This window comes from Grampus griseus (genome assembly GCF_964374135.1).
Source record: "Grampus griseus genome assembly, chromosome: 18".
NCBI classification, from domain to species: domain Eukaryota; kingdom Metazoa; phylum Chordata; class Mammalia; order Artiodactyla; family Delphinidae; genus Grampus; species Grampus griseus.
Window position 1 is genome coordinate 59,450,928 of NC_139012.1, and position 14,231 is coordinate 59,465,158.

The 14,231-nt window shown below is 33.5% G+C and overlaps 1 protein-coding gene across 3 annotated transcripts in view; it reads right to left on the minus strand.

The window, feature by feature from the left end:
• The window catches only part of ZC3H13 (zinc finger CCCH-type containing 13), a 91,339-nt gene that overhangs the window by 72,009 nt on the left and 5,099 nt on the right, over positions 1-14,231 (minus strand). For all 3 annotated transcript variants that reach the window (XM_082675494.1, XM_082675492.1, XM_082675493.1), the window contains exons 2-4: positions 13,193-13,318; positions 12,756-12,865; positions 10,004-10,115 (exon numbers count right to left, since the gene is read on the minus strand). In XM_082675494.1, coding sequence (XP_082531620.1) covers positions 10,004-10,115; positions 12,756-12,865; positions 13,193-13,309 — 339 coding nt within the window. In that variant the 5' untranslated portion in view covers positions 13,310-13,318. The remainder of the gene's footprint in view (positions 1-10,003; positions 10,116-12,755; positions 12,866-13,192; positions 13,319-14,231) is intronic.

Sequence of the window (14,231 nt, forward strand, 5' to 3'; positions counted from 1 at the left end):
ATATTTACAGAATTATTCTGAGGCCAGCATTAATACCTAAATATCTAATACCAAAACTAGATGAAGACACTACAAGAAAAAAAAAAAGGACCAAGATCTCTCATGGGCATTGATGCAAAACTCCTGAACACATTAGCAAAATATAAGCAAATGAAATCCAACAATATATAAAAATAATTATACACCACAACCAAGTGGGATTTATACCAGATATGCAAGGGTGGTTCAACATTCAAAAGTCAATTCAGGTAATTCATCACATCAACAGACTAAAAAAGAAAAAAAAGACATGATCATATCAATAGACAAAGAAAAAGTATTTGACAAAATCCAACACTCATTCATGATCAAAATTCTTAACAAACTAGAAACAGAGGAGAACGTCCTCAACTTGATAAAGAACATCTATACAAAACCTACAGTTAATATCATAATTAATGGTGAGAAACTTTCTTGCTAACCTCAGGAACAAAACAAGGACGTCCCCTCTCACCATTCCTTTTCACCATCATAATGGAAGTCCTAGCTAATGCAATAAGACAAGAAAAGGACATAAAAAGTATACAGATTGAGAAGGAAGAAATAAGTGTCTGTTCAGAGATGACATGATTGTCTATGTAGAAATTCTGAAAGAATCAACAAATCTGTAGGTTGCTTTGGGTAGCATGGGTATTTTAACAATCCTAAGTCTTTCAATCCATGAGTACGGTATATCTTTCCATTTATTTGTGTCATCTTCAATCCCTTTCATCAGTGTCTTACAGTTTTCAGGGTACAGGTCTTTCACCTCCCTGGCTAAATTTATTTCTATGTATTTTATTCTTTGTGAGGCTGCTGTAAATAGATTTCTCTTTCTGATAGATCATTATTAGTGTATAGAAATGCCACAGATTTCTGTATATTAATCTCACAGCCTGCAACTTTACTGAATTCATTTATTAGTCTAAAAGTTTTTCTGGTGGAGTCTTTAGGGTTTTCTATATATAGTATCATGTCACCTGCAAATAGTTGTGTATATATATTTTAAAGTAGCGGGATAATCCAATAATTTAGTTTTTAGGTTACCTATAGGGAAAAAAATAGAGCGATCCAGAGATAAAAGGTAGACTTTCCTGAATGTAACCTGTTCTGTAGATTTAACTTTGAAACATAAGATACCTCATTAGCCCAGTAGGCATCAGTCTCATAACTTTGAAACCATGAAAATGTTTTATATACTTAGAAAACAAAATTGTATTTTTAAAAATCCCTAAAACTAAAATCAAATGAATCAACCCAACTTCATCAATTTTGTGGTTTAACCACACAGACAACTGTTCAAGTGACTTAAAATACAATAATTTGCACTTTGCTATACAGCAGAAACTAACACAACACTGAAAATCAACTACACTCCAATAAAAATTAATTTTTAAAAAATACATAATTTGACTATCTCTTCCTAAGAAACATATATCACAGATATTTCCCTCATGGGATATATCCTAAGAACTACCAAGACATCTTAAACTGTTCGAAGTAATCATATTATTAGTAATACGATTGTTAATTATTATTCTGGAACTATTAAATGTAAGATAATGCAAATGAATGTCAACAGGGACTAAAATTTTCAGCATAAGAGAAAAGTGATACAACTATAAAATCAAAGAATTAGGTAAAAGTCTTGCAATTCTAAATTTGAACTATTTGAACTCATGTTTGCGTGCATGTTTTTAAAGAGAAGATACATATGTATTTCCTAGGCGAAATACAATGAAAAGCCCTAAAAATAACTAAACTAGTGGTTTCCAAGTAGTGGTCCTGAAATACCATCTCCCAATAAAAGAACCAGCGCTGTACGTAGGGGAAAATGGCTGACTCCAAGTAGAGGATAGATATAAAATATATACAATGAGCTGGGAACATCTTAACAGAAACAAAGAAACTATCAAGGACTACTGAAGCTGTGTCAATACAGGCAGGATATAATTGGACTTCATCAAAATTAAAGGATATCTTTAAAGACACCACAGGGACTTCCCTGGCAGTCCAGTGGTTAAGACTCCGTGCTTCCACTGCAGGGGGCATGGGTTCGATCCCTGGTCGGGGAACTAAGATCCCGCATGCTGCACGGTGCAGAAAAAAAAAAAAAAAAGACTCCACAAAGAAAATGAAAAGGCAAGTCACATACTGAGAAATACACATATCCTGCAAATGACTGGTGGTATTCAGAACATATAAGAGCCACAATTCTGTAATAAGACAAACAGCCCAACTTATAAGCAAAAGACATAAACAGACACTTCACAAAAAAATTATAAAAGGCCAATAAACACATGAAAAGATGCTCAACATCACTAATCATCAAGAAATGAAAATTAAGGGACCTCCCTGGAGGCTCAGTGGTTAAGAATCTGCCCAGGAAGATCCCACATGCCATGGAGCAACTAAGCCCATGAGCCACAACTACTGAGCCTGCGCTCTAGAGCCCATAAGCCACAACTACTGAGCCTGCACGCCACAACTACTGAAGCCCTTGCGTCTAGAGCCCTGCTCAGCAACAAGAGAAGCCACCGCAATGAGAAGCCACCGCAATGAGAAGCCCGCACACTGCAACGAACAGTAGCCCCTGCTCGCCGCAACTAGAGAAAGCCTGCACGCAGCAACAAAGACCCAACGCAGCCAAAAATAAATTAATTAAAAAAAAAAAAGAAATGCAAATTAAAACCACTATATACCCAGTAGAGCAATGCCAAGTGTTGGCAAGAATGTAGAGCAACTGAAACTCTCATACACTGTGGGTTGAGGATGTAAAATGGAATAACCACTAGGGAAAACTACTTGGCAGTTTCTTATAAGGCTAAGACACATAACATACACATAACATATGACTCAGCAGTTCCACCTCTAGGTATTTACCCACAGAAAACTATGCCCACACAAAGACTTGTACACAAATGTTCATAGCAGCTTTATTCATAATAGCCAAAATAACCAGAAAACCATATGGCCAATAGGCATAATAACCAGAAAACAACTCTAATGTCCATCAACTGGGGAATGGATAAACAAATTTTGACATATCCATATAATAAAACAGTAACCCACAATAAAACAAACTGTTGACACATACTACAACATGGCTGCATTTCAAAAGTATTGTGCTAAAAGAACCGAGACCCAAGAATATATAATATCTGATTCCATTATAGTGACAGATCAGAGGTTGTCAGGAGCCTGGTTTGAGAGGGGACTGACTCTAAAAAGACATGAAGATATGTTCTGGGTGATGGAAATGTTATGTATCTTCATTGTGGTGGTGGTTATACAGGTGTGTACATTTGTCAAGACTCAAATGGTACACTTAAAATGAACACATTTTATAAAGTCAACTTTTAAACAGAGCTCAGGATCTAATACAAAGACCTCCCACAAGCTAAGGAAGGGACATTTGAGGGAAAAGAAAAAAAAAAGAAAAATAGTGGTACTGGATTAGAGTTAAGAGACATCAATAAGAACTCATGTTTAGCTCAATACAGATAAAGACGGTTGCTTGTAATACTTATAGATATATGCATATACACCAATTAGTATACACTCATATTATTTCATTGCTCTGTCAGCTGAGAGGGCCTAAAAAAAAACAGCACCCCAGTAGGAACAAGCACACCTAGTACCAGATCTCAGCTCGCTCTCTCTCTCTCTCTCTCTCTCCCCCTCCCTCTCCCTCTCTCTCTCTCCCCTAGCCATCAGAGAAAAAGTCCATGCTACCCATACAAAGAGGTCCACATAGAAACTGAGGCCTCCAGCTGACTTCCAGCATCAACAACCAGACATGAGAGTGAAAAAATCTTCAAATGATTCCTGCCTCCAGCATCCTAATACTTTAGCTGAGGTTCCAGACATAAAGGAAGAGATAAGCCATGTCTACTGTGCCCTTTCTGATTTCCTGACAGAATCCATGAACAAAATAAATGGTTGTTATACGCCAAGGTTTGGCAACTGGAACTCCTTTTAATATTATCAAAAAATATTATGTATTTGCAGATCATACAAGGGTAAAGACATATTTTTTATATAAAATGAACATTTTAATCTACATTTAAAAATCACAGTAATCAATCATGTACTATATATACATTATCAAATTCCTACCAGGTAGTATATATTGTATCTCCACTTATACCCTTCCCCTTCTCTTCTAAACCTTTTCCTTTGAAATGGGTAAACAACACTCCTCTGTTCTACTTAATCCTATACTCATTCTCAAATTTTTAATTTGGTGACTCTCTACTCTTGCTGTTTTACATTTACTGTGTTTTATTCTTTCCAAAGAATTTTCACATGTACGTCCTCACCTGGTTCTCACTATAACTTGTGACATACTGGTGCAAGAGACTTACTCAGGATAGTTTTAAAACTGTTAATAAGGCCTTCTAAGTTAAAGTCCTCCATTGCATGAGTCAGCTTTTTATAACACATATAGTCCTATCTCCTTCCTTATCAGTGAAACTTTTTCCTCATCTAGCCAAAAATATCAAGATGTAGAAAAAGAACAAGGGAATTTTTTTAGGTGGTGGGGGGAGGGAAATGAGGGACAGGAATAGAACTGGGTAGGGGACTACAAAGCAAAGCTAATAATTATGTATACATTCTGGGAGGTACAGTTCCCAGAGACAGAAAGCTTCATGCTAGAAATTAGTTCTCAATTCAGAAAACCAGAGAACCAAGCACTAAGGGTAGGTCAAAATCAACTGTAGTGTGCAAAGTCAACATCAATGGTAGCCTATAAAATATCTGAAAGAGGCTGGAAGTTGGATAATCAACTTACGATTCAGCTAAAGACTGAGATCTGAAAAAGTAATTTGCATAGTAGTCATTTTAAATAGATCCAGAGTGGAGGTGAGGATAAATATCAAGTCTAAATAGATTCTCTGAAGATAAGTCATCAGGTTGAGGTGGGGTAGGAAATGATAAAAATGACCTTTGAAAAAATACTGGACAAGGAAAAGGGAACATCATTCTGAAGTCTCAAAAGAAAAACTTCTGAAAATGACTTATTATTGGAACCAGAGAAGGTCATTAAAATGATTAAGAAAACATATTTTAAAATATATTACACAGATCAGTTGAAACATTATTCCAATGGTTTTAATTTCATATATGAGAAAGCAGATTGACAAAAAAGATTAAGACATTAAAAACAAAGATCATGAAAAATACCGGAGATGGATGGTGGTAAAGATTGCATAACAATGTAAATATACTTAATGCCACAGAACTGTACACTTAAAAATGTTTAAAATGGTAAATGTATAATGTATTTTATAACTTAAAAAAGAAAAAAATGTTTTAAAAGATCAATTCATACAAATAAACTCAGACCATTGCCCATCTGCTCTAAGGTAAGATTTCAGGTGAGCAAGAGATGCTCACAGTGCACCTCTAAATCCTAAACTATTAGATATCCTCCCACAATGATGAATTATTTTATACTTTCTTGAATGTGGCCACAAAGCTTCTCTTAAGAGACAGAGATCCCCTATAGCACATGCATGCCCTAATCATCAACAAATGCTTGAATGTTCCTCCTGACTCTATATTCACAGGTCTAATTTTGCTTTCAAAGCTATTTTAATTGTGTGCTCGAATTATGTAAAATAACAAGTCTCTGTTATAGAAGAAGAAAACACAATTCAATGACTGCATTTGAAAAGTTCTACAGACTGGTGAGAAGCATCCAGTACCATAAAAATATGTTTATTATTTCATAACTGTTCTAAAATAACATATTAGTATCTGTGCAAATACAGAAAACAGTGCCAAAAGTTAGTAGTCTGTGATGCTATGAGTCTAGCGTACAAAAGGGGCCTTTCCATCTTAGTTAATAGCATGGAAAGCCTGTAGTTAGGCTTAACACCTCCCCTCCACTCATTCTTTTGGTCATCAAATCTTACTGACACTACCTCAAATTAGCCTCTCACCATGTTAAATTCAGTTCCATTATGTTAAGCATGGTTCTGATCACCTAGACCAAACAACATGTCCAAAATATTGCCAATGCAACATATGACCAACATAAAAAATTATTAACAAGATATTTGACTTTCTTTTTTTCATACTAAGTCCTTGAAATTCAGTATGTATTTTATATTTACAGCACATCTCAATTCAGACTAGCTACACTTCAAGTGCTCAACAGCCCCACTGGACAGCGCAGACCTGAGACCATCAGGAGTTCTCAACAATGGCTGCACATCAGAATCACTTTTCATTTATTCAGTAAGTGAACTTACTAGTTCCAGGGTCTGGAGATGAATTGGTAAACAAGATAGATCTCTTCAGCCCTCATCTCACATACACATGCCGTTAATTCTTTCACTCTAGGTGCACAGCTTCACAGGTTCTCAAACACACAAGTCCTTTAAAATATTGTTATTGTGTTGGTTTTCTTCCTCTTCCTAGACTCTCACCCATTCCCTCCTTCATCCCATCTATCCTTCAATATCCAGTGCAAATGTCATTTTCCTCTGGTTCCCCAGGCAGTTACTTATTCCCTCCATTGTGAGCTTTGCTCTTCTCTCTCTGACATACTACCACAGTCTATAGCATTACAGTTTACCTATTTATGAATTGGTCTCTCCACAAGTTCAGGGTTTATCAACCTCAGACACATTGGAGTTGAGGCCAATAGCAGAGAAACGGTGGGATTAGTTTGCAGAAAATCACACACATCCTATCTTAGCCATGCTATGTTATCTATGCGATACTTGCCCCTACATAAACTACATCTGATTTTCCCATAGAAATTCATTATGTGAAGATCAAGAGTCACACATGTTACAATAGGGAATGTACCACAGAAATGATCAGCACCTGTTTTCGTGCCAGATATAGCACTCAAAATAATTAATACCTGCTATCCTAACTTATTAACAGTTTTCTCTAAGTTTGGATAGTGAATTCCCTAAAACCTGACTACTCTTGAATCTTGAGACTTTATCCCTTAGGTGTGCATGAAGTTAAGTGCCTTTGAGGACTATCTCATCTAAGGAAAGCAAGAACCAGGCTTTAAATGTCTTAACAAAATACCAACTTTGCTGTCTACTAAAACGATATGCTGAACATATAAACCTTTACAATCAACAACTACTTACACTTAGATATCTGTTAAAAACCTCAATCTCCAATGCCGATATTCATCTCCTATTAAGAGCCTAAAACCAATTTATATTTGAGAAAAAAGGCTAAGAGCTATTCTAATACCATTTATTAGGCTGTCACATTGGAAGAGTCAGTCATGATACTTGTTTTACATATATTTTCTTCACAGCAACACAATAATATAGCTATCATCTCCATTTTACAGATAAAGAAACTGACAGTAGCATTAAATAACAATTCCTAAAGTAACGTGTTCAGAATATGAATTCCAGATGTCTGCCCTTTACATTAAGTACAATCTACCTAGTGGTATGCTGGAGCCAGTTCACACTGACTCACAAGAGCTAACTGTTAAATTTTTAGGAACTGCACAAGCTGTAACTAAAAATTAAATCATAAAAACAATTAAATAAGTAATATTAAAACCAACAGTACTAATTATTCAAAACTCACTTCCCAAATATTTTAGTACACTTTACTCTTGTGGTTAATTACATTTATTGTGTGTGTGTATTCCCACACTTCCCAACTCTGTATTCAGTGATACCATTTTAGTAGCCTGAAACTGACCATGATGGGAGTATTTACACCAAAGAAATTGGTAAATCCTACAAAGTATGGCTTTCTTTTTTTCTGAGTGGTTGTTAAACATATACCAGCAAACCATGGAGTCCATTCATTATTCTGAAATAAAAAGTTATTTCAAAATGCAATACACATGCTCAGCCCCTACCCAGAAATTCTAATTCAGTAGATTAAGGGTAAAGTACCTGCGTGTGTATTTTGAAAAAGACCATTTCTCCTCCAAAAGGATTTTGATACATACCGCCAGCTGAGAACTACCATTTGAGATTTCTAAAACGGTTTTACGTATCATATCAGACATTAGAAAGCTACATACTTAAAACTGCATTACTTTAAGTTCCCAAAGATGTTTACAAACTATAATATAAAACTGTGACACAGCTTTTTTTCAAGGATCAAAATAGCCAAAAGAAAGCTTCTATATATCGAAAATTATCAAAGAGGTTGCTGCTTATACAATTCAGTAACTTTCGTAAAAAGGCTATAATGAGACAACTAGATATCCATATGCAAAAGAATGAGGTTGGACCCTTACCTCACACCATAAATAAAAATTAACTCAAAATGGATCAAAGATTTAAATGTAAGAGCTAAAGCTCTAAGATTCTTTGAAGAAAACACAGGCATAAATCTTTGACCTTGAATTAGACAACAGTTTCTTAAATGTGACACCAAAAGCACAACAAAAATATAGATAAATTGGATTTCATCAAATTAAAAACATTTTTTAAAGGACACCATCAAGAACATGAAAAGACAACCCACAGAATAGAGAAAATTTTTGCAAATCATATATATAAGGGACTTGGATCCAAAATACATAAAGAATTCTTACAAATCAACAATAAAAAGACAACCCAATCTAAAAATGGACAAAGGATCTGAATAGACATTTCTCCAAAGAACATATACAAATGGCCAATAAGCACACAAGAAGATGTTCAACATCACTAGCAATCAGAGAAATGCAAGTCAAAACTACAATGAGATTACCGATAGGTATAATCAAAAAATTAGATTAACAGCAAATTCTGGCAAAGATGTGGAGTATTGGAAATCTCACACACTGATGTAAAGAATTTAAAATGGTGCAGCTGCTTTGGAAAACATCCTAGCAGTTCCTCAAAAGGCTAAACATAGTTACCACATGACTGAGCAATCCCACTCCCAGATATAAACTCAAGAGAAATAAAAACATATGGCCACACAAAAACTTGTATACAAATGTTCACAGCAGCATTATTCACAAGAGCCAAAACATGGAAACAACCCCAACATTCATCAACTGATGAATGGATAAAAAGAATGTGATATCTCAATACAATGGAATATTATTTGGCAAAAACAAGAAGTGAAATACTGATACATCCCCTAATCTTTCACAAACCTTGAAAACACTATGCTAAGTGAAAGAAACTAGTGACCAAAAAACTCACATATTGTATGACTCGATTTATATAAATATCCAGAATAGGCAAATTTACAGTGACAGTAACTGGAATAGTGTTTGCCCAGGGCTGGTGGTCAACTGAGGGGCTAGGGAAATGACTGCTAAAGGTTATGGGTATTCTTTCTGGGGTGATGAAATTGTTCTAAAATAGACTGTGGTGATGGATACATGACTGAGTATGTGAAAAGCTGCCCAAGTGTACACTTTAAATGGATGAACTGTATCTCAATAAATTCATTGCAAATGCACACACAAGAGCACGATAAATTTCTTTAAAAAAAAAATTAGATCTGGGAAATTTCCATTCCTGACAAACATCTATGTTTTCTTTTAATCAATAAACTACATCATAAATTGTGCTTCTCTTTTGGTTTCACCACTAAATTCTGTGATCATATGTGCTTTCTAGTTCAGTTTCTGTCACCACCATGCCTTGCCTTCACTGTTTTAATTTAAAAGTGTTGTACTGCAAGGCACTTCAACTCTTCTTGGAAGCAAGCAGGAAATGATGGCTGGCTGAATTCCAAAAACTTAAGAATACATTTAAATACTCATGATGTCCACCATGGCACAGAAACCCTATGAAGTTCAGCTTGAGCTCCGCCAACCAGATCCCTTCATTTTAACTACCACCAAGAACTAAAACGGTAAGAATTATGTTTTTCCAGAGGACTTTTTCCCTCTAAATTACATTATCCATATAGAACACTGTAATGCAATATTACACATTTACCATATATTTAGCACACAAGATAATATTTAAAATAGAACATAAATAATAAATCACTACTGAAATTTAACTTTGGGGAAATTCATTCCTACCCTAACAGGTGAGGATGACTCCTCTGTATTTCGTTTCTGGGACTCAGTGTCCACATCTTGGCGCTTGTTCTTCATTCTTTCTCTAAGATCCCCTGTAGGTCTTTCTGGTGACCTTTGAACCAAAAAACAAAAACAAAACAAAAAACAAAACAAAACAACAAAAATCTATATTTATATAACATTTTATAAGAATATATTTACAGAAATAACCTCACAAATCTCAAAATAGTTTTTCTACTATCCATGGCTCCTAAAGTTCAGAAAAACAATTAATAAATTTCAGTTTATATATTAATATATAAAAAAATATAAGCATCACTTACAAGTTTTCTCCCAATACCAACCAAAATGCATACACTAAAACTCCATGGGGTGGCAGGTACTGGTGATATTAATAAGAAACTATACGTGAGTTGAGAGAAAGGAATTTGTAATTAATAGCTTAATTTGTTTTCCTATGAATCACATAAATATATTAGTTATATTTGAAAGCAAAAAGTAGGAAGGTAAAGTTTTAAACCACAGCACTGCAAAATTAATCTAGAAACAACAGTATTATCATATACATGTATACGGTTGGATGCAACATCAACAACTGTGAAAATATTTTATGCATCTCAAGAAGGAAAGCAAATAATGTTATTCTTACAATTCTTCTTAAATCTGAAATTATTTCAGAGTAGAAAGTAGTTGAAAAATTCAAAGCAAGATTTTCAACAGTGAGTTTATACTCTGCTTTTATACTCTTGTTTTTAATTAAGGAAAAATATACATATTTATATTTAACACTGGTAAAGCTTCATAATTTATATTAGCAATTTGATAAATGGATGTTCAATTATTTTCACACCATCACTAAGTGAGAAAAATAAAGCAGAGGTAGAAAACACACTGCCTTTATAGACTATTCCTAGAGCACCATTAAAAGAGGGCAACAGTTGTTAAGGAATGATATGTCCCTCTTTAGCCACCAAAAAAAAATGTGTATAATGTTTTTAAAATATATAAACAGATTACAAAAATATTGACATCTATTTCAAGTAATAGCTGTTCAATCAAATCGAGTCCTTTATCAATCATTAATACAAATCACATGATTAGTGAAAAAATAATTTCAGTCAATTCACTTTAAAGGAGCTCATTAACATTTACATGCACATTTTATAGATCTATATTAAATGTTTTAACAGTTAAAGCTGAACTGGTAAACGGATCTTATTAAGGACAAGCATTTAAATGCTTTAAATTATAATTATGATGCACATGTAAATTTTATGTGCCCTAGTTTCCTTTAAATAATAAGACAGTGTATTATAAACTTGTTTCTATCCTAAACAGTACCTAACAGAATGCTCTACATACAGTGAATGCTCAGTGACTTAAATGATTTGTGACTAAGTAAGCATTTCTGAAATACATTACTTTTCTTTCCATCTCTGAATCACATTATGAAATATATTTTTCTTCCTTATAAAAAAAAAGGGAAAATACACAAATACAAAGGAAGTTATTGGGGGAAAAATGCACAAAATAGCAAAATTATAACAAAAAATCCTTTATTCTAAATCTAGTAATGACACTATTTTTTTCCATTTTAGACAAATTTCTCTGCCCATTTGCCTCACAACCATCTCTTGTATAAAAATTTTGAGTATGTTAATGTCACAGATGAAGTAAAGCATGTATTAAAAGTACAGTAATAATATAAGCAAAACATTAAAATTATTGAAACAGTTTCCCCAGGTATGTGTTTGTTTATACAGGTATTAAACTTATAAAGACTAACTTTCCCACATTGACAGAAGGGACAGATGACAATCTAAATACAAATAAAACAGAGTACTCAGCATCACAAATAACCTAAAAATGTACAACATTTAAGTGAACAGAAAGTCAGCTAATGTTAAGGTTTTGAATTTTAAGTTCTGTTAAACTTCAAAATCCATACACATACACAAAAATTCACCCAATTAAAAAGGAAATCTCCAAATGCTAATGTTCAGTTTTTACACTGTCGCTGAAGCCAAAGCAATCAGCACATTCAATTTTAGGACTAGGTAAATCAGTTGTTTACCAATCAAGTTTAAACTGCTTTTGTGACAATCTTTATGTATGTTACATCTTTAAACACCATAGCAAAATCATCATGAGGGAGCCAAAAGAAAAATAAAAGATTTTTGTTAGGAAAGTCTAATTTAGCCTTGCCTTTATTAAAGGAAAAATGATATTCTAAATAGGTAGTACATTTATCCACATATAAATACATACTTTCATTTACCTCAATATATTGTGATAAGAGATTTGGCAAATGCATTTTAACCTACAGAGCTTGCATTAGATTATCTTTTGTAATTACGATTTGAATTTAGAACATCTTAAAAACCTAAAATTATACTTATTTAAATTCTACTATTTTAAGAGTTGAATGTAGTCTCTCCTCACTAAAAGCAAATCCATGAAATTCTGCCGTCTTAAACAGCACTTTAATACATAATTGCGGGGCAGGGCACGAAAGTAAGCCATACATATATTACAAAAACAAATTTTTGAGCAAATTAATTTTAAAGCAAACATCTCTATTAATCTTGAAATTAACAACTAAAAAGATCCTGTCGATCTTTGCTATTGATAAGACTACCACCAAAATAGAAAATCTGACCAAACATATGGTAGTATTTCAGATTTTTATACTAGATAAATTACAAAAGCCATCTTCTAATAGTATATGAACAATTCAAAGTTCTCAATTTACCTTCTATAATTGCTGCTATAACCTTTACCACGGGGTGAAGGGCCATGTACGAATCTACATGTGTTTCCATAGAGGCAGTTGCCAGTCTTCAGCCAGTTACGGCACTGTGTCTAAGAGACAGATATTACTATGTAAATTTCATATTTAGTCATATTTATTTCTGGAAAAAAAGATGCTAGTGGGACAAAATTTAAATAAATGCTATCAAAATTCCAACTAACCTGAGATATATTACTCCCCAAATAATAAAAACATCAAAAAAAAAAAAAGCCCATAAACCCTAATGCCCATCTCACTCCTTTTTTATGAAACACATTTTAAAAAATTTACTAAACCGATATTCCTACAATACAACCTATTCACTTTTGTGATATAAATAAGAAGTTGAAGTACAGGAATTCAAGAGAACCCCTGTGACTGTACTAGTGACAACTCACCTCTGCTGTACTGCCAGTGCTGGGTCCAAGCCTCTCAAATACACTGGGTCTTCGGGATGTGCTATCAGATATGGTCTTGGTATTTTCCACTGTGACCTTCCTTCTAATTTTTGACATTTTGTACTACTTTAACCAAAAAAGAGAGAGGCAAACTGTAAAATTCTTCAGTTTTAAATAACTGAGCCAATAACTTACAAGTAGATAAAATGGTAGATAAGATAACACTGCAAAATTACAGGGGATTTTTCTCAGAAGAAAAAAGCCATAGGAGAGGTCACAAGTAAACAGAGGTAAACAGAAACTATCTTCTAAGACATACCTTATTAGTGAATTTAGAACAATTTTGAATCTTTTGCCTAGAATTTTACCTCTTCTACAGAGTGAGATTCTACTCACACAGTTAAGTTTCCATAGTACATTCAATTTCAGAAAACACACTATAAAATGTTTAGTTTCTAAGTTCCTTATAAAAGTTGTTTCAAAATTTAATAACTGTCTTTTAAAGAAAGTTGTGCTATCATTCTCCATCAACTAGTTAATGGTTAAAGAAAGCTCTGCCAAAAATAAAATCAGGTAAGAATTTTAGTCAGAGTAGAAATTATGTTTTACACAGTTTAAGTGATAACATCAGCTATGTCCCAAAAATCAGCTTGGGAGAAAAATACTATTTAAATATTTCCTTTGTCTTACAGAAGCCAAAGAAGAACAGCATAATCAGGAAATTTATTTTGCAATAATACAAAAAACAAAACCCTCAATGTTGATAAGTGACCTTCTTTCAAAATATGACAGGCTGTAGAACTAGAAAAAGTGAAGATGTTTTGATAATCTATACTGCACTGAATTGACATAAAAGTCAAAGATGCTAAAAGAAATAAACAGGCTATTTACCATTATTATTAACAAGAAAAGAAAGATGAATTATAAAAATATTTTACAAAAGTAAATAAAACATTAGAAACTAAAATATACAATCAGGTGATTCAACTAGAAATGAAAATATCAGATAACAGCACTATGATATATGTTAGAAAACAAT